The sequence below is a fragment of the Thamnophis elegans genome, unplaced genomic scaffold, assembly GCF_009769535.1.
Source record: "Thamnophis elegans isolate rThaEle1 unplaced genomic scaffold, rThaEle1.pri scaffold_113_arrow_ctg1, whole genome shotgun sequence".
Classification (NCBI taxonomy): domain Eukaryota; kingdom Metazoa; phylum Chordata; class Lepidosauria; order Squamata; family Colubridae; genus Thamnophis; species Thamnophis elegans.
In genome coordinates, this window is record NW_022473584.1 from 59,727 (window position 1) to 79,627 (window position 19,901).

The 19,901-nt window shown below is 48.1% G+C and overlaps 1 protein-coding gene across 1 annotated transcript in view; it reads left to right on the plus strand.

The window, feature by feature from the left end:
- The window catches only part of LOC116523229 (active breakpoint cluster region-related protein), a 78,165-nt gene extending 59,681 nt beyond the window's left edge, over positions 1–18,484 (plus strand). Inside the window, exons 12-18 of the mRNA XM_032238318.1 lie at positions 2,415–2,474; positions 3,439–3,548; positions 3,999–4,138; positions 5,506–5,640; positions 11,349–11,454; positions 15,386–15,533; positions 17,786–18,484. Coding sequence (XP_032094209.1) covers positions 2,415–2,474; positions 3,439–3,548; positions 3,999–4,138; positions 5,506–5,640; positions 11,349–11,454; positions 15,386–15,533; positions 17,786–17,875 — 789 coding nt within the window. The 3' untranslated portion in view covers positions 17,876–18,484. The remainder of the gene's footprint in view (positions 1–2,414; positions 2,475–3,438; positions 3,549–3,998; positions 4,139–5,505; positions 5,641–11,348; positions 11,455–15,385; positions 15,534–17,785) is intronic.
- Positions 18,485–19,901: the final 1,417 nt, after the last annotated feature.

A 19,901-nucleotide genomic window follows, 5' to 3' on the forward strand; every position in this document is an offset into this window, starting at 1 on the left:
TGTAAACACGACATGTTTCCCCCATCCAGGTGTTTCCTGCAGTGGCCAAAATAATTCCAATAAAATAGGCCTCGGAATCCATTCTTGTCCCGAAGGGAATTGTCGAATTGTCGTGTTGAGTTTTGTTTTCATTGTAACAGGGGAAAAAAGGGGATTTTGCACTCATCTGCAGCTCCTTAAATCAGATCCCTCTTTCCTTAGACCAGTGTTTCTCAACCTTGGCAACTTGAAGATGTCCGGACTTCAACTCCCAGAATTCCCCTCCCGGACATCTTCAAGTTGCCAAGGTTGAGAAACACTGCCTTAGACTACACTGCAGGGGTGGAAGGTGGCAGTTTAGTCCTGCAAAATGCCTTTGGTTGTGAATATCGGACGTCCTCGACTTACAACCGTTCATTTAGCGATTGTCCGAACGGAACGGAAAGAAGTGACTTACGGATGTTTTTCACACTTATGACCGTTGCGTCATTCCCCAGGGTCATGAGATCAAAATTGAGAGGCTGGGCGACTGACATGTACTTATGACGGTTGTAGTGTTTGGGGGGTCACACGATCCCCTTTTGTGACAATCTGAGTCCACGGGGAAGTCGGGTTCACTTAACAACTATGTGACTCACTTAACAACTGCTGGGATTATCTTAACAACTTTGGCAAGAAAGGTCGTAAAATCAGCCAAAGCTCACTTTACAACTGTCTCACTTAGCAACGGGAATTTGGAGCTTGATTGTGGTTGGAAGTCCAATACAGGTAGTCCTTGACTTATGGTCACAATTGAGCCCCTAATTTGCCTTGTTAAGCGAGACAGTTGTTAAGTGAGTATTGTCCTGTTTTACGACTTCTCTTGTTTAAACCACTGCCGTTGTTAAGTGAGCCGCACTATATAAGCCCAGGCACTTACAACTTCTGAATTTGCATTTACAAGAAGCCACTTCAGTTATACCAGCTGATAATCATATATTTCGAGTTCGGGGGAAAATGTTCTACGATGAATTATCACATGAAGATTGTTTTCAAATGATCCAAATTATAACTAAGTACGTATATTAAGAGGAGAGGAGAGGTGTTCCGACCGAGGCTTCCCAAAATCCCAAAGCCGACTCCTTGTCCCGACAAAACCCCTTTTTATTAAGCTCCTGTGAATTCCTCCCATTCACCTCCAGCAAAGCCCCGGCAAACCGTCTTTCCAGGGTGGATTTACAACCACAGACTTTATCAGGCTTGGAGAGCTGCCAGGCCGAGATCTTCTAAACTCCATGCTGTAGCAGCAATTACTTGGCAAGGAGTCAGGAAGAGATCTTCACCCTAAGGAATTGAACTCATTGTCTCCTGCAAACTCCACTCCCCCTTTTGCTCCTCTTTTATTCCCTCTGGGAGGGGCCATTCACTGTCCACCTGTGGCCTTCCTCACAAGTCGACCCCTGTTCTTTAGCTGTTCCCTTCGTCTGGCCATTCTGTGCATGCACACACTGGGAACAGGCTCCAGCTCTTCTTCTGCCTCACTGATGTCTGACTCTGAAGGCAGCTGATAACTGTCGCAGTGGTTAAATGCAGCACTGCAGGCTACTGCTAGATCAGCAGGTCAGCGGTTCAAATCTCACCGGCTCAGGGTTGACTCAGCCTTCCATCCTTCCGAGGTGGGTAAAATGAGGACCCAGATTGTTGGGGGCAATATGCTGACTCTCTGTAAACCGCTTAGAGAGGCCTGAAAGGCCTATGAAGCGGTATATAAGTCTACTGCTATTGCTATTGCTATTGCTGTCAGATGGCCCTGGCCCTCTCTCTGCCCCCGACACAGAGCCCTCATCCGAGCCTTCCCCAGACTCCAGGACTGGCCCAGGTTCCTCCCCAACCCTCCTCACTTTCTGAGTCTGCCGCCAGATTCACTGGCTGCTGGCGGGCCACAATAGGATATAAGATGATAGGATAGGATAAGGTAAGATAACTTTATTGTCATTTTTTTTCCTGCAAACACACTGGCCCATATTAAAAATGAAATTCTGTGACCTGTATATCTCCCCAAACACATATTGTTAACACACACACCACATACATAGACACACATACATAGACACACATACACAAATCCATTTTCATATATATATTAAATCACTGTCCATTTTGAATCCGTAGAGGGAAGAGAAAACTTGAGAATTCACAAGGTCGATGCTATATGGAATCCACTTTGTGAAACTCTGAAGTTACTCTCTTATTTACACCCTGGGTAAATTATGAACTTCTGCAGAAATTTTAGTTAGGCTGTTGATTTTTTTTTCCAAAAGCCATTTTAAAGTTTTTATGCTCCCTCTCCTGGCAATGTTTTTGTGTGTCTTTTATTTGCAAAGGGGTTCAGAAACGAGAGCAAGCAACGGAGGGGTCTAATTTTTCTCCTGTTTTCTTTCTTTCCTTCTCTGCAGCTGGATCCTCAGACGGTGCAGACCAAGAATTGGCAGGTGGATGTGATCGAGATGAACGGGGTAAGTCAGTAAGATGAGGGGCTGGTTTCCCATCCCTTCCTGGAGAGCCTCCCCATTCCAGGAATAGCCAACACTCCAGAAGACAGGCTTAAGATACAGAAGGATCTTGATAGACCTGAAAGTTGGGCACCATCTAACACAGTGAAATTCAGCTTCAAAAAAAGGAAGGTTCTACAATTAGGCAAGGAAAACCCAAATGCACAGGTACAGCATAGGTGGTATATTGCTCAATAGTAGTAACTGTGCGAGGGATCTTGGAGTCCTAGTGGACAAGCATTTAAATAGGAGCCAGCCGTGTGCAGCAGCTGCCAAAAAAGCCAACACAGTTCTAGGCTGCATCAACAGAGGGAGAGAATCAAGATCGCGTGAAGGGTTAATACTACTTTATAAGGCCTTGGTAAGGCCACACTTGGAATACAGCATCCAGTTTTGGTCGCCACGATGTAGAAAAGATGCGGAGACTCCAGAAAGAGTGCAGAGAAGAGCAACCAAGAGGATGAGGGGACTGGAGGCTAAAACATATGAAGAACGGTTGCAGGAACTGGGAATGTCTGGTTTAATGAAGAAAAGGATTAGGGGAGACATGATAGCAGCCTTCCAATATCTCACGGGTTTCCCCAAAGAAGAGGGAGTCAAGCTATTTTCCAAGGCACCTGAGTGTAGAACAAGAAGCAATGGGTGGAAACTAATCAAGGAGAGAAGCAACTTGGAACCGAGGAGGAATTTCCTGACAGTTAGAACAATTAATCAGTGGAACTACCTGCCTCCAGAAGTTGTGGAAGCCTTTAAGAAGATGTTGGAGAGCCATTTGTCTGAAGTGATGTAGGGCTTCCTGCCTAAACAGGGGGTTGGACTAGAAGACCTCCAAGGTCCCTCCCAACTCCGTTATTCTCTTATTCTAATTATTCTGTTATTTTGCAATCTGTGATTTCCTGATGGGTCTGCTTTCTGTTTTGTTTTTCAGGTGAAAGTAGAATTCTCCATGAAATTCACCAGCCGGGATATGAGCCTCAAGAGGACCCCCTCCAAGAAGCAGACCGGGGTCTTTGGAGTCAAAATCAGCGTCGTCACTAAGTAGGTTGGGCCGGAGGCTTAAACGCTGAGTAAGACAAAGGGGTGGGTGAGTGTGTATGTGGGGTGATGCGCAGAGCAACAATTCATTTGGGGAATACATATGAAGACCCCGTTGGATCTGGTGGTTCAGGCACCAGGCTACAAACTAAGAGGCTTTCATTGGGCATGAAAGCTAACGGAGGGGACTTTGGGCCAATCACCAGGAGACATTGAGTTCTAGTCCCGCCTTAGGCATGAAAGATGGGTGACTCTGGGCCAATCCCTTTCTCAGCCCAACCCACCTCACAGGGTTGTTGTTGTAGGAAGGAGGAGGTCTACCGCCATGAATTATTTCTAGAAATAAAGTTGGGGAATTCTGGGAGTTGAAGTCCGCATAGCTCAAGGTTCCTGGGGCATCTTCTGCAGAATCCCTGGGGCTCTGATCCGCCGTGCTCTCTTTGTTCCCCGCAGGCGTGAGCGATCCAAGATCCCCTACGTTGTGCGCCAGTGTGTGGAGGAGGTGGAGAAACGGGGCATTGACGAAGTCGGCATCTACCGGATCTCAGGGGTGGCTACCGACATCCAGGCCTTGAAAGCGGCCTTTGATTCCAGTGAGTTTCCTTTCCTTCCTTCCTTCCTTCCTTCCTTCCTTCCTTCCTTCCTTCCTTCCTTCCTTCCTTCCTTCCCACTTTCTCATATTCCTTCCTTCTCACTCTCCTTCCTTCCTTCTCACTTTCTGTCCCTACTTCTCACTTTCTCACCTTCCTTCTTTCTCACTATCTCTCCTTCCTTCCTTCCCACTTTCTTATATTTCTTCCTTCTATCTCTCCTTCCTTCTTTCCTTCCTTCTCACTCTCTCATATTCCTTCTCACTAACTCTCCTTCCTTCCTTCCCACTTTCTCATATTCCTTCCTTCTTACTATCTCTCCTTCCTTCCTTCCTTCCTTCCTTTTTTCCTTCCTTCCCACTTTCTTATATTCCTTCCTTCTTTCTATCTCTCCTTCCTTCCTTCCCACTTTCTCATATTCCTTCCTATCTCTCCTTCCTTCCTTTCTTCCTTCCCACTTTCTTATATTCCTTTCTTCTTACTATTTCTCTTTCCTTCCTTCCTTCCTTCCGTCCTTCCTTCCTTCCCACTTTCTTATATTCCTTCCTTCTCACTATCTCTCCTTCCTTCCCACTTTCTCATATTCCTTTCTTCTCACTATCTCTCCTTTCTTCCTTCCTACCTTCCCACTTTCTCAAATTCCTTCCTTCTATCTCGCCTTCCTTCCTTTCTTCCTTCCCACTTTCTTATATTCCTTTCTTCTTACTATTTCTCCTTCCTTCCTTCCTTCCTTCCCACTTTCTTATATTCCTTTCTTCTCACTATCTCTCCTTTCTTCCTTCCTACCTTCCCACTTTCTTATATTTCTTTCTTCTTACTATTTCTCCTTCCTTCCTTCCTTCCTTCCTTCCTTCCTTCCTTCCTTCCTTCCTTCCTTCCTTCCCACTTTCTTGTATTCCTTCCTTCTCACTATCTCTCCTTCCTTCCCACTTTCTCATATTCCTTTCTTCTCACTATCTCTCCTTTCTTCCTTCCTACCTTCCTACCTACCTATCTATCTATAAGTGTGGAAATGATGGTGCAAGGCAAGCTCAACCGATGTTCAACCATTGACCCCCTCCATGTGGGTGGTTTCAAATTGGGCCAATAGCTCTGCAAACTCGCATATTGTTTGCAGTTGAAATTTTCAGGTAGGCTGCTTCTGCATATGGAGGTCCTAAACCAGTGTTTTTCAACATTGGGTATTTTAAGATGGACAGACTTCAACTTCCAGAAATCCTCATCCAGCTTCTTTTAGATGCTTGGTGTCTGGTTGGGGAATTCTGGGAGTTAAAATACACCCCCCTCTTAAAGCATGGGGAATTCTGGGAGTTGAAGTTGCCAGCCTTGAGAGGCAACTGCTCCAAACCGAGTCTGGATTTGAACCCTAGACAGCAAAGACATCCTGGTGATGCTGAGCGACATGGATATCAACGCCATCGCGGGGACCCTGAAGCTGTACTTCCGCGAACTGCCAGAGCCCCTCCTGACGGACCGACTCTATCCAACATTTATGCAAGGCATCGGTAAGGATGTCCCTGCACTTATATTTTTTGGGGGTGGGGGTGGGGGCTGGAAGGTGTCACAATTTGCAGCTCATGACTCTGAAGTCTAAATCAGGGGTCAGCAACCTGTGGCTCTGGAGCCGCATGTGGCTCTTTCATCGTCCCTGTTGCGACTCCCTGTCCCAGGTTGGCTTCACTATTGATAGGGCTTTCGGTTAGGACAAGTAAAGGAAAAAGGACGCCGCGCTAGGAAGAGACTCTATGGTGGTGGTGGTAGGGAAGCGGACTTCTGGCCAGGAGAGGAAAAAAGATGCCGCACTAGGAGGAGACTCTATGGTGGGGGAACCGGACTTCCGGTCAGGAAAGGAAAAAGGATGCCGCCCTAGGAGGAGACTCTATGGTGGGGGAACCGGACTTCCGGTCAGGAGAGGAAAAAGGATGCCGCCCTAGGAGGAGACTCTATGGTGGGGGAACCGGACTTCCGGTCAGGAGAGGAAAAAGGATGCCGCCCTAGGAGGAGACTCTATGGTGGGGGAACTGGACTTCCGGTTGGCTCCAGAATTGAATGTGGGGCTTCCGGTTAGGATCTTTGTGGCTGAGTGTTTAAGGTTGCCGACCCCTGGTCTAAACTAAAGCATAACCAATTTCATTTTCGGGAAAGTTTGCATTAGTACAGAACTTATAGCAGTTCCTTTAGTAACCGTTGAAAGTTACAACGGCACTGAAGAAAAGTGATTTAGGACCGGTTTTCACTTATGACCATTCCAGCATCCCCAGTGGGTCAGGGGATCAAAATTCAGACACACTTGGCCACAGACTCATACCGTGTTTTCCCGAAAATACGACAGGGTCTTATTTCCTTTTTACCCACAAAATATGGCTTGGGCCTTATTATGAGGGGAGGGTTTATTGTTTTGGGGTTGCCGGGCGGCTGTTGTCTTGCGAGCGGGCTCCTAAAGAGCCGGGCACAGCCTCAGGGGCGAACGGCGGCGTTGCGCTCTCACAGCAGTGCAACACAGCAGCCGTGAAGCGACCACGCTCACGAGCAGCCACCCGGCAAACCCCCTTTCCAGTCGGGCACAGCGCTATTCACTGATCTAGAGGTATCGCCAAGCCGCATGAGCGCCTGTTCGCCACTGCCCAGCTCCCACGGAGGGGGGTTGTGTGAGCGGCTGTTCTGCTCTTGCTCAACCACCTCCCAGCCTCACGATGCCCTGGCCTAGCTCTCATTATGGAGCCAGGGCACCTCCGACGCCACCATCCCAGCCTGGCTTTATCCGCGGCTTCCACCCCGAGTCTTTCGGCAGTGGTCGCTCTGGGTGTACGCTCTATGGTTGTGGGCCAGCTGCCTGCAGAGTATATAACCATAGAGCGTGCGCCCAGAGCGGCCACTGTCGAAAGACTCGGGCTGGAAGCCACGGAAAAAGCCAGGCTGGGATGGCGGTGGCCAGTGGTGGGTTTCAAAAATTGTTCGAACTTACTCTGTGGGTGTGGCCTCCTTTGTGGGAGTGGCTTGCCACCTCATGTGACCAGATGGGAGTGGCTTGCCGCCCATGTGACCGGATATGAAGATGCCGACGACACTTATCAGAACCACCTTAAATGACCTCCCACACAGCACTGGCGTGCATAAGAATATGATGTAAACTTGTTTTTTAAAAGGCATCTTTGGTTTGCGTTAAAACAACTTCAACACACGCAATGTTCTGATTGCACCACAAACGCAGTAGTCATCCTTACCTTTCACCGAGGCACTGAGTTTTATAAATAGGAGCATGATAGTGTAGAATAATCATATCCAAGGACCAGTGGTGGGTTTCAAAAAAGTTTGGAACCTCTTCTGTAGGTGTGTCCTGCTTTCCGGGTCCACTGCTGGAACCTCTTCTAACCGGTTCGGTAGATTTGATGAACCGGTTCTATCGAATAGGTGCCAACTGGTAGGAACCCACCTCTGGTGGTGGTGGTGCCCTGGCTCCGTAATGAGAGCTGGGCCAGGGCATTGTGAGGCTGGGAGGCGCGCGAGCGAGAGCGAAACAGACACTCGCGCAAACCCCCTCTCCAGCCATGCAGAGCGCCATTCACTGGCATTTGGAAGACGCCAAGCCACGGGAGCCAGGCGGTGGCGAACAGGCACTCACGCGGCTTGGCGATATCCCTAGGTCAGTGAATGGTGCTGTGCCCGGCTGGAAAGGGGGTTTGCCGGGTGGCTGCTCGTGAGCGTGGTCGCTTCATGGCTGTTGCATTGTGCTGCTGCCAAAGTGCAACACAGCCATTTGCCCCTGAGGCTGTGCCCGGCTCTTTGGGAGCCCGCTCACAAGAGAGCAGCCGCCCGGCAACCCCCCTCTTCAGCTGGGCACAGCGCTGCTCACCAACCTAGCGGTATCCCGAAGGCGCCAAGCAACGCGGTCACCTTTGCCTCCCCCCAGGTTCCCACAGCTTGGCACCTTCGGGATACCGTTGGGTTGGTGAGCGGCTCTCTGCCTGGCCGGAGGTGGGGGGGTTGTCCAGGGGGCTTATATGTTGGGGGGGACTTATATTTTTGCCCACCAGAAAAATGTGGCATGGCTGTATTTTGAGGACATGTCGTATTTTCGGGGAAACACGGTATTTATGACGGTCTCAGTGTCCCAGGGTCACGCGGTCCCCGTTAGCGACCTTCCGACAAGCAAAAGCCAGTGAGGAAGCCGGGTTCACTTAACAACCGTTTGACTAACTTAACAACTGCAGTGATTCACTTAACAACCGTGGCAAGAAAGGTCATCAAATGGGGGCAAAACTGGCTTAACCAATGTTTCACTTAGCCACCGAAGTTTGGGGCTCCAGGATGGACCGTACATCGAAGACTAGCTGTTAAAATAAGGGATTTCTTCCCTGCTGCTACACTTGTTTACTCCAAAACGGGCTGGCTTGCTTTAAAATCAACAACATCTGTCGGCAGTGTGGACATCTGGTTTCCCATCCCGCTTCCTGATTGGCTGGGTGGTCCTCTGCTCCCTCCTCCCTCCCGTCCAGCATCTGGTGGGGAAATTAGCGAATCTTCCCCCTTAAAATTGGTGGGTTTGATCCAGCAGGGAAGGAGAAACTAAGACACTCAACACAAAACAAACAAGAATAGAGTAGAGTAGAATAAGGAATAGAATAAGAAATAGGACTAGGAATAGAATAGAAATAGAATTTTAGAATGGAATTAGAATAGAGAAAAATAGAATAGAAAATAGAATAGAATAGAGTAGGGAATAAGGAATAGAATAAGAAACAGGAATAGAATAGAAATAGAATTTTAGAATAGAATTAGAATAGAGAAGAATAGAGAATTAGAATAGAATTAGAATAGAATATAGAATAGCAATAAGAAAGAATAGAGTAGAATAGACTAGACTAGACTAAAATATAGGATAACAATAAGAAAGAATAGAGTAAAATAGAATAGAATAGAATAGGGAATAGAATAAAAATAGAAGTAAGAATAGGGTAGAAATAGAATTTTAGAATAGAATTTTAGAATAGAATTAGAATAGAGAAGAATAGAGAATTAGAATAGAATTTGAATTTGAGTAGAATAGAATATAGAATAGCAATAAGAAAGAATAGAGTAAAATAGAATAGAACAGGGAATAGAATAAAAAATAGAAGTAAGAATAGGATAGAAATAGAATTTTAGAATAGAATTTTAGAATATAATTAGAATAGAGAAGAATAGAGAATTAGAATAGAATTAGAATAGAATTTGAATTTGAATAGAATAGAATATAGAATAGCAATAAGAAAGAATAGAGTAAAATAGAATAGAATAGGGAATAGAATAAAAAATAGAAGTAAGAATAGGGTAGAAATAGAATTTTAGAATAGAATTTTAGAATATAATTAGAATAGAGAAGAATAGAGAATTAGAATAGAATTAGAACTTGAATAGAATATAGAATAGCAATAAGAAAGAGTAGAATAGAATAGAATAGAATAGAATATAGAATAGCAATAAGAAAAAATAGAGTAAAATAGAATAGAATAGAATAGGGAATAGAATAAAAAATAGAAGTAAGAATAGAGTAGAAATAGAATTTTTGAATAGAATTAGAATAGAATTAGAATAGAATATAATAGAATAGCAATAAGAGTATAGAACAGAACAGAACAGATATCTTCCTAACAGTGAGAACAATTAATCAGTGGAACAGCTTGCCACCAGACGTTGTGGGTGCTTCATCGCTGGAGGTTGTTAAGAGACAGGACAGGCTCTTGTCCGAAATGGTATAGTTAGTACAGGTTGGTTTTCCTGCTTAAGCTTGGGGTTGGACTAGAAGACCTTGAATCTCCCCTCCAGCTCTATTTCTGAACGATGGGTTGAGTTTCCAAAGTGTCTGAATTTTGATCACATGACCCGCTGCCCTGTTGCAACCGTCGTGTGAAAAACGATCAGAAATCACATTTTTTTTCCAGAGTTGTTATAAGTGTCAACGGTCACTAAAGGAACGGTCGTAAGTTGAAAACCACCTACATAAAGACCAGGGAACTGATTTCCGCCTTCTGTGACTTCCATTTCCCTTTACAATTAAATCCGCATCGTGGCCCAGAACATTGGGACCACCGACCCACTTCCTTTCTCACGTCCACCTAGAGCCGAGGTGGCGCAGTGGTTAGGGTGCAGTACTGCAGGCCACTTCAGCTGACTGTGATCTGCAGTTCAGCGGTTCTAATCTCACCGGCTCAAGGTTGACTCAGCTGTCCATCCTTCCAAGGTGGGTGAAATGAGGACCCAGACTGTGGGGGCGATATGCTGACTCTGTAAACCGCTTAGAGAGGGCTGAAAGCTCTATGAAGCGGTATATAAGTCTAACTCCTATTGCTATCTATCTATCTATCTATCTATCTATCATCTATCTATCATCTATCTATCTATCTATCTATCTATCTATCTAATCTATCTATCATCTATCTATCTATCTATCTATCTATCTATCTATCTATCTATCTACCTATCATCTATCTATCTATCTATCTATCTATCTATCTATCTATCTATCTATCTATCTATCTAATCTATCTATCTATCATCTATCTATCTATCTATCTATCTATCTATCTATCTATCTATCTATCTATCTAATCTATCTATCTAATCTATCTATCTATCTATCATCTATCTATCATCTATCTATCTATCTATCATCTATCTATCTATCTAATCTATCTAATCTAATCTATCTATCATCTATCTATCTATCTATCTATCTTTCTAATCTATCTATCTAATCTATCTATCTATCTATCATCTATCTATCTATCTATCTAATCTATCTATTAATCTAATCTATCTATCTATCTATCTATCTATCTATCTATCTAATCTATCTATCTATCATCTATCTATCCATCCATCCATCCATCCATCCATCCATCCATCCATCCATCCATCCATCCATCTATCCATCTATCCATCTATCCATCCATCTATCCATCTATGAGCCGAGGTGGCACAGTGCTTAGGGTGCAGTACTGCAGGCCACTTTAGCTGACTGTTATCTTCAGTTCAGCGGTTCAAATCTCACCAGGCTCAAGGTCGACTCAGCCTTCCATCCTTCCGAGGTGGGTGAAATGAGGACTGTGGGGGCAAGTTGCTGACTCAATTTGCTAAAAAATTTGTAAACCGCTTAGAGAGGGCTGAAAGCCCTATGAAGCGGTATGTAAGTCTAATTAATTAATTAATTAATTAATTCTTCTCTCTTCCCAAGCGCTCTCGGACCCGTCGGCCAAGGAAAATTGTATGCTGCACCTTCTACGCTCCCTGCCTGACCCGAACCTCATCACCTTCCTCTTCCTCCTAGAACACTTAAAAAGGTGAGTTTCCCCCCCCCCTTCTTTCGGGTTTTTTATTTCTTCATTGATTTCTCTGGCACGTTCCCGTTTTCCGTCCCTCGCTCCCGCTTCGAAGCTTCCCAGGATTGCCAGCGAGTTACAGGGAGTAACGGACCATCCCCATGGAGCCCGATTGCAAAGCGAGACAGGGGTTTTTGCCTCGTCTTGCGACCTTCCTGGCCTTCCCGTTGTTAAGTGAATCTCTGCAGTTGCGAAGTGAGTCACACAGTTTGTTGAGTGAATCTGGCTTCTGGGAAGTTGAAGTCCGGACATCTTCAAGTTGCCAAGGTTGAGAAACACTGACCTTTCTTAATACGGTTGTTAAGTGAATCTGGCTTCCCCATTGACGTGATCCTGGGATGTTGCAACTGTCATAAGTATGAGTCAGTTGCCAAGCAGCCAACTTTGGATCACGCGACCCCCAGGGATGCTGCAAAAGTGCGAAACATCAAAAATCACTTTTCTCAGTGCTCTCGTCACTAAATGAACGGTCGTAAGTCGGAGGACTTAATTTCATTGGGGAAAAAACGGGCCGGGAAAAAGCACATCCAGAAACGGCCAGGATAAAATCTAACACGCTTTGACGGGCCTGACAAAAAACAGAGCCGTAAACAAAATTAAAAGCAAAGAACGCTTTTTGGGGAAATTTAAAAAAAAATGGCAAAAGAATGTTTTGCCGAGGAAGGAAGGGGGGAAGAAATTCCTTTTTAGCCTCGTTATTTTGCATTTACAGGAATGCAGAACTTCTATTTTATTTTGCATTAAAAGGGGCAAGTCCTAAACTGCTGCAGACCCTTCCCCCCCTTCAATAATTTCAGGGCGTTTTGATCAAAATCATTTCCTGTTGTCTTTGCAAGAAAGGAACCTGCCTTTTGGGGAGGGGGGGGGGCTTCAGATTCCATCCGATGCTTCTTTTAAAAATAATAATAATTCTGCCCCATCGTGGCATCCTGCATAACTGCTGGCCAGGAGAGAGGAGAAGGGGGTTCGAGGGAGGGGGCACTAGGGTGGAGAGATCCAACCCCCCACCCCCAATTTGGGGGTGGGGAGGGGCTCTGCAGAATTTTCCCTGTCCTCACTTGAACCCGGAGCCTCCTGCCGAGGACACAGCTTTAGAAGCTGCGGTTTGGTGCGTGGCCCATCTGGCCCGAGAAATACACCGTGGGGAATTTTGGAATTGAGGACTGGAAGCTTTACGCGTTGCCCTCCCTCTGGTGGGTTTAACCCAGTGTGAAATGAGGAACTTCAAGCGACTGAAAACGAGAGGTTTTTTTTTTTTGGAGAATTAATGTCGCTTGCAAGGGAAATCCACCGGGGTTCCTCACTCAGGACCGGGGACATGCGTCGTTCCAAATCTGTGTGGCAAGGCAGGGCTGAAGGGTGTTCAGTTTGGTGCTGAAAGGGGACAGCTATTGCACACAGCTGTCTTCTCGCTGTAGCTGTTCGCAGGACGGGCTGGCTGTGAAGTGTGCGTTTGTGTGTCCCAGTCAAGGAAGGGTGTGTGTGGGAGATCTACGGAGCCCTGAATTTGGGCAGGAGGGAAAGAAGACGGCAACTGCAAAAGATGAGTTTGAAACTGCATAGAACAGAGGTGTCCAACCTGGGGAACTTTAAGATTTGTGGACTTCCACTCCCAGAATCCCCCATCCAGAATGCTTTAAGAGGGGAGGGCTTTCACTCCCAGAATCCCCCAGCCAGAATGCTTTAAGAGGGGTGGACTTCCACTCCCAGAATCCCCCAGCCAGAATGCTTTAAGAGGGGTGGGCTTCCACTCCCAGAATCCCCCATCCAGAATGCTTTAAGAGGGGAGGGCTTTCACTCCCAGAATCCCCCAGCCAGAATGCTTTAAGAGGGGTGGACTTCAACTCCCAGAATCCCCCATCTAGAATGCTTTAAGAGGGGAGGGCTTTCACTCCCAGAATCCCCCAGCCAGAATGCTTTAAGAGGGGTGGACTTCAACTCCCAGAATCCCCCATCCAGAATGCTTTAAGAGGGGAGGGCTTTCACTCCCAGAATCCCCCAGCCAGAATGCTTTAAGAGGGGAGGGCTTCCACTCCCAGAATCCCCCAGCCAGAATGCTTTAAGAGGGGTGGACTTCCACTCCCAGAATCCCCCATCCAAAATGCTTTAAGAGGGGAGGACTTCCACTCCCAGAATCCCCCAGCCAGAATGCTTTAAGAGGGGAGGGCTTCCACTCCCAGAATCCCCCAGCCAGAATGCTTTAAGAGGGGTGGGCTTCCACTCCCAGAATCCCCCATCCAAAATGCTTTAAGAGGGGAGGACTTCCACTCCCAGAATCCCCCAGCCAGAATGCTTTAAGAGGGGAGGACTTCCACTCCCAGAATCCCCCATCCAGAATGCTTTAAGAGGGGAGGGCTTTCACTCCCAGAATCCCCCAGCCAGAATGCTTTAAGAGGGGAGGACTTCCACTCCCAGAATCCCCCAGCCAGAATGCTTTAAGAGGGGAGGACTTCCACTCCCAGAATCCCCCAGCCAGAATGCTTTAAGAGGGGAGGACTTCCACTCCCAGAATCCCCCAGCCAGCCTGCTTTAAGAGGGGAAGACTTCCACTCCCAGAATCCCCCAGCCAGCATGCTTTAAGAGGGGGGGACTTCCACTCCCAGAATCCCCCAGCCAGGATGCTTTAAGAGGGGAAGACTTCCACTCCCAGAATCCCCCAGCCAGAATGCTTTAAGAGGGGAGGACTTCCACTCCCAGAATCCCCCAGCCAGCATGCTTTAAGAGGGGAGGACTTCCACTCCCAGAATCCCCCAGCCAGCATGCTTTAAGAGGGGAGGACTTCCACTCCCAGAATCCCCCAGCCAGCATGCTTTAAGAGGGGGGGACTTCCACTCCCAGAATCCCCCAGCCAGCATGCTTTAAGAGGGGTGGGCTTCCACTCCCAGAATCCCCCAGCCAGCATGCTTTAAGAGGGGGGGGACTTCCACTCCCAGAATCCCCCAGCCAGCATGCTTTAAGAGGGGTGGGCTTCCACTCCCAGAATCCCCCAGCCAGAATGCTTTAAGAGGGGAGGACTTCCACTCCCAGAATCCCCCAGCCAGCATGCTTTAAGAGGGGGGGACTTCCACTCCCAGAATCCCCCAGCCAGGATGCTTTAAGAGCGGAGGACTTCCACTCCCAGAATCCCCCAGCCGGCCTGCTTTAAGAGGGATGGACTTCCACTCCCAGAATCCCCCAGCCAGCATGCTTTAAGAGGGGGGGACTTCCACTCCCAGAATCCCCCAGCCAGGATGCTTTAAGAGGGGAGGACTTCCACTCCCAGAATCCCCCAGCCAGAATGCTTTAAGAGGGATGGACTTCCACTCCCAGAATCCCCCAGCCAGCATGCTTTAAGAGGGGAGGACTTCCACTCCCAGAATTCCCCAGCCAGAATGCTTTAAGAGGGGAGGACTTCCACTCCCAGAATCCCCCAGCCAGGATGCTTTAAAAGGGGAGGACTTCCACTCCCAGAATCCCCCAGCCATCAGGCTTTAAGAGGGATGGACTTCCACTCCCAGAATCCCCCAGCCAGGATGCTTTAAGAGGGGAGGACTTCCACTCCCAGAATCCCCCATCCAGCCTGCTTTAAGAACTGCAGTGATTCACTTAACAACTCTGCCCCCAAGCACGGTCGTAAAATGGGGGCAAAACTCCCTTCACAGCTAAGCAACGGAAAGTTTGGGTTGCGGTTGTAACTCGAGGGTTACCCTTACAAGGGTCGTAATTGAAATTGTGTAATTGGGGGGGGGGGCGTAGGAATAGCAGGAGGGGGGAAAAGGACGGGTGTTGGGAAAAGGTGAGAGGTTGGGGGGGGGAAGTTCCTTTCCACCTGGGCTCGGCTGGGAGGAAAGCCGAGATCGGCCAAGTTGCCGCCAGATTCTCGCGGTCTTCTCACCCCGTCTCATTGCTGCAGGGTTGCCGAGAAGGAGCCCGTCAACAAAATGTCCCTACACAACCTGGCCACCGTCTTCGGCCCGACATTGTTGAGACCCTCGGAAGTGGAGAGCAAGAGTCACGTCACTTTGGCCTCAGACATCTGGTCCCACGATGTGATGGCGCAGGTAAACCCTGGGACGAGAAGGTTGCAGAACTGGGCAGCATGTTGGGGGTTCCACCACAAAACCGCGCTCGACTAAACCGCGCCTGACTAAACCGCGCCTGACTAAACCGCGTCGCTGACGTCATCAACAGGGCGACAACAGCACGGAGACAGAAGCACGCTGTAAACCCTAACCCTAAAATTAACCCCTAAACCTAAACCTAACCCTTAACCTAGCCCTAAACCTAACCCTAACCCTTAACCTAGCCCTAAACCTAACCCTAACCCTTAACCTAACCCTAAACCTAGCCCTTAACCTAACCCTAAACCTAACCCTTAACCTAACCCTAAACCTAAACCTAACCCTTAACCTAACCCTAAACCTAATCCTAACCCTTAACCTAACCCTAACCCTTAACCTAAACCTAACCCTTAACCTAGCCCTAAACCTAAACCTAACCCTAACCCTTAACCTAAACCTAACCCTTAACCTAAACCTAACCCTTAACCTAGCCCTAAACCTAGCCCTAAACCTAATCCTAACCCTTAACCTAACCCTAACCCTTAACCTAAACCTAACCCTTAACCTAGCCCTAAACCTAGCCCTAAACCTAACCCTAACCCTTAACCTAAACCTAACCCTTAACCTAGCCCTAAACCTAGCCCTAACCCTTAACCTAAACCTAGCCCTAAACCTAGCCCTAAACCTAACCCTAACCCTTAACCTAACCCTAAACCTAACCCTTAACCTAACCCTAAACCTAACCCTAAACCTAACCCTTACCTCAAGTTGAATCGGCTTGCTTTCAAAGCGCTATTTAAAGCGCCCTTCTTTCTCCGCGGTGGCTGTTGTCGCCCTGTTGATGACGTCAGCGACGCGGTTTAATCAGGCGTGGCTTAGTCGAGCGCGGTTTTGACGGGTCACGCATGTTGGGCTGGGGTCGGCTGGAGAAGACCTCTTTGCTTGAGGTGGAGGTGGTCTTTCTTGGGAAGGGATCTACAGCAAAACAGCCAATTCTTGTGACCCTCCAGCGGCCAGTGGAGCTGGCGGCAGATTCGGACAGTGAGGAGGGTTGGGGAGGAACCTGGGCCAGTCCTGGAGTCTGGGGGAGGCTCGGATGAGGGCTCCGTGTGGGAGGCAGAGAGGGGGCCAAGGCCGTATGCCAGTTATCAGCTGCCTTCAGAGTCAGACATCAGTGGGGCAGAAGAACAGCTGGAGCCTGTTCCCAGTGTGTGCCTGTGCAGAGCTGCCAGAGGAAGGGAGCAGCTAAAGAACAGGGGCCGACTTGGGAGGAAGGCCACAGGTGGACAGTGAATGGCCCCTCCCAGAGGCCATAAAAGAGAAGCAAAAGGGGAGTGGAGTTTGCAGGAGACAATCAGTTCAATTTATTAGGGTGAAGATCTCTTCCTGACTTCTTGCCAAGTAATTGCTACTACAGCATGGTGTTTAGAAGATCTCGGCCTGGAAGATCTCCAAGCCTGATAAGGTCTGTGGTTGTAAATCCACCTTGGAAAGACGGTTCGCTGGGACTTTGCTGGAGGTGAATGGGAGGAATTCACAGGAGCTTAATAAAAAGGGGTTTTGTCCAGACAAGGAGTCGGCTTTGGGATTTGGGGAAGCCGACGTCAGAACAGGCATCTAGGACGGTTCCACCACAAAACCGCGGTAGACTAAAGCGCGCTCGATGAAAGCGCGTACGTGATGTCATCACAGCGCGACGAAAACAGCACACTGTGATCGGTAAACTTAAAATTAACGCGTAAATCTAAACCTAACCCCCCCCAAACCTAACCCTAACCCTAACCCTTAACCTAACCCTAAACCTAACCCTTAACCTAACGCTAAACCTAACCCTATACCTAACCCTTAACCTAACGCTAAACCTAACGCTAACCCTAACCCTAACGCTTCACGTAACCCTAAACCTAACCCTAACCCTTAACCTAACCCTAACCCTAACCCTTACCTTTATGTGAATCGGCTTGCTTTAAAAGCGCTTTTCAAAGCGCCCTTTTTTCTCCGCGGTCGTATTTGTCGCGCTGCTGATGACGTCACGTACGCGCTTTAATCGGGCGCGCTTTAGTGGACCGCGGTTTTGACGGGTCACGTCTAGGACTGGTTCATCTTCCTCGGAGCTGACATCTGGAGGGATAACTGGGGAAGCCTCCGGGGAAACAGGGATGGGGGCAATCGTCACATGTGCGAATCCTCCCTTTTCGTCTCACCTTCTGGCTTTGTCTATTTTTTTTCTCTCCCCCCCCCCCCCCTTGCAGGTCCAAGTGCTGCTGTACTATTTGCAACACCCGCCCGTCTCCTTCGCCGAGCTGAAACATAACGCGCTCTTCTTATCCACGGATGTGTAGTGGCGGGCAGTTCCGCAGCCGTTATATCGCCGTCTCCGTTTCTCGAAGCGGAAGGGTCCCCCCCGGGCAGAGGCAGCTTCTGGACACTGACCACACAAACCCTTACCCAAGGAGGGCTTTGGGCTCTTCGGGGGGGGGGGCATCCTGCCTGCTGCAGCCCACCCACCCCCAACACCTCCCCCTCCCCGAATTGTTTTGTACAAGTCTTTTCCCAGCTCCTCCCTCCCTCCCTCCCTCCGAGGAGTCCGGCTCTTTTTGTCTGCACAAGAGCCCCCTTGACATTGGCCGGAGCTATTTCGGACGCCCGTCCCTTTGGGCCGCAGAAAGGAAGCGAGCCACGGACAAGAGATCGGGGCCCAGCCTTGAGTGGATCTCCCGGGCCTTTCCCCAGAAAGTTGCCATCTTCTGGGTTGCACAGAGTGCTCGAACAGCCAAGCATCTCCTGTTTCCTCCCTTGTGGTCTTCATCAAGGCAGCTTCTTCTGTTTGTTCTGTCCTTGGCTGTTGCATGAATGGTACTTCAGCTTTGATTTTGCTTCTTCCTTCTTTCCTTTCTTCTCTTCCCTTCTTTTCTCCTTTTCCTTCTCCCTCTTCCGTTCTCCTTTTTCCTTCTTTTCCTTCTCCCTCTTCTCTTCTTCCCTTTTTTCTTCTCTTCTTCCCCTTCCCCTTTATTCGTCTCCCTCTTTTCCTTCTGCTTCCTTCTCCTTCTCCCTCTTCCCTTCTCTTTCCTCTCTTTCATCTTCTTCCTTCTTTTCTCCTTTTCCCTATTCTGTTCTCCTTCCCTTCCCCCTCTTCTTTTCCTTCTCTACCCTTCTCCTTCTCTTCTCCTTTTCCTTCTTTTCTTCTTTCAACTTCTTCCTTCTCTTCTCCTTTTCCCTGTTCTGTTCCTTTCTCCCTCTTCTCCCCTTCCCTTTTCCTTCTTTACCCTTCTCCTTCTCTTCTCCTTTTCCTTCTCTTATTTCTTCTTCCTTCTCTTCTCCTTTTCCCTGTTCTGTCTCCTTCTTCCCTTTTCCCTCTTCTTTCCTTCTTCTCTCTCTATCCTTCTCCTTCTCTCAGATTTATTCTCCTTTGTCCCTTTTCCTTCTCCTCCTTCTTTCTTCTCTTTCCTTCCTTTCCCTTCTTCTCTCCTGCCCCTTTCGCTCAGTTGTCTTGGCTGGTGGATCCACAGCCTGACCTCAGCGCTCTCTCTTCCTCCCTCAAGACAAATTGCAAAGTGTCAAATGATGATCTCAAGGAGGCCCAGACCAACCCTGGTTTCTATCCTGGGTCATTTTTTAAATTTTTTTTGAGGGGGGGGGGCGAATGTGTGCTTCGCCCTGCCGTTCTTATCCATCGGCTTTGTGGCTGCGCACGGCGCAGCTGAGCACCCGTCCTTACCACCACCACCACCACCCCCCGAGCTCATCCTGGAAGGTACTCTTAATGGCAGCAGAATGAAGAGGTGGTGGCTTTCTTTGCTAGCCTTAGACATGCCGGATGTGGTGTGTGTGTGTGTGTCACGAACGTGTGTGTTTGTGTGCAAGAAAGGAAACCTCTCCAGGTCCGATAATTCTTTAGTGGTTTTTTTGCGGGGGCTAACTTGGCTTTCATCCCAATGATACAAAGCAGGATTTATGGGGAGAAACGGAATATTCAGCTGACTTAGGAGGATGGAGAGAAAGGGAGGGGGGCTTTTGCTGAATCTCAACTCAGCTGCCATAAAAACGATGGTTTCCGGCCCCTACGGTTCTTCCAGCCGAAGCCCCCCAATATCGGCGATTAAATCTTGCCGCGGTGCAAAAAAACGGACATCATCTTATGTAGCACGGCTGAACGGGGGAGGCTACGGGGGGGGGGAGATCTTTTTCACCCTTTTAAGAGTTTGTCTTCCCTCTCTCTCTCTTCGGGCCGCGTAAAGAGACAACTAAAAAAAACAACAACAGCTTTCCCCTAAAATGCAGCAAAACAAAATACACGCCCCCCCAAAAGCCCAACAATTTGCCACCCCGATTAAAACAGGATCAGAAACAACGGATCAGCGAAGGAAC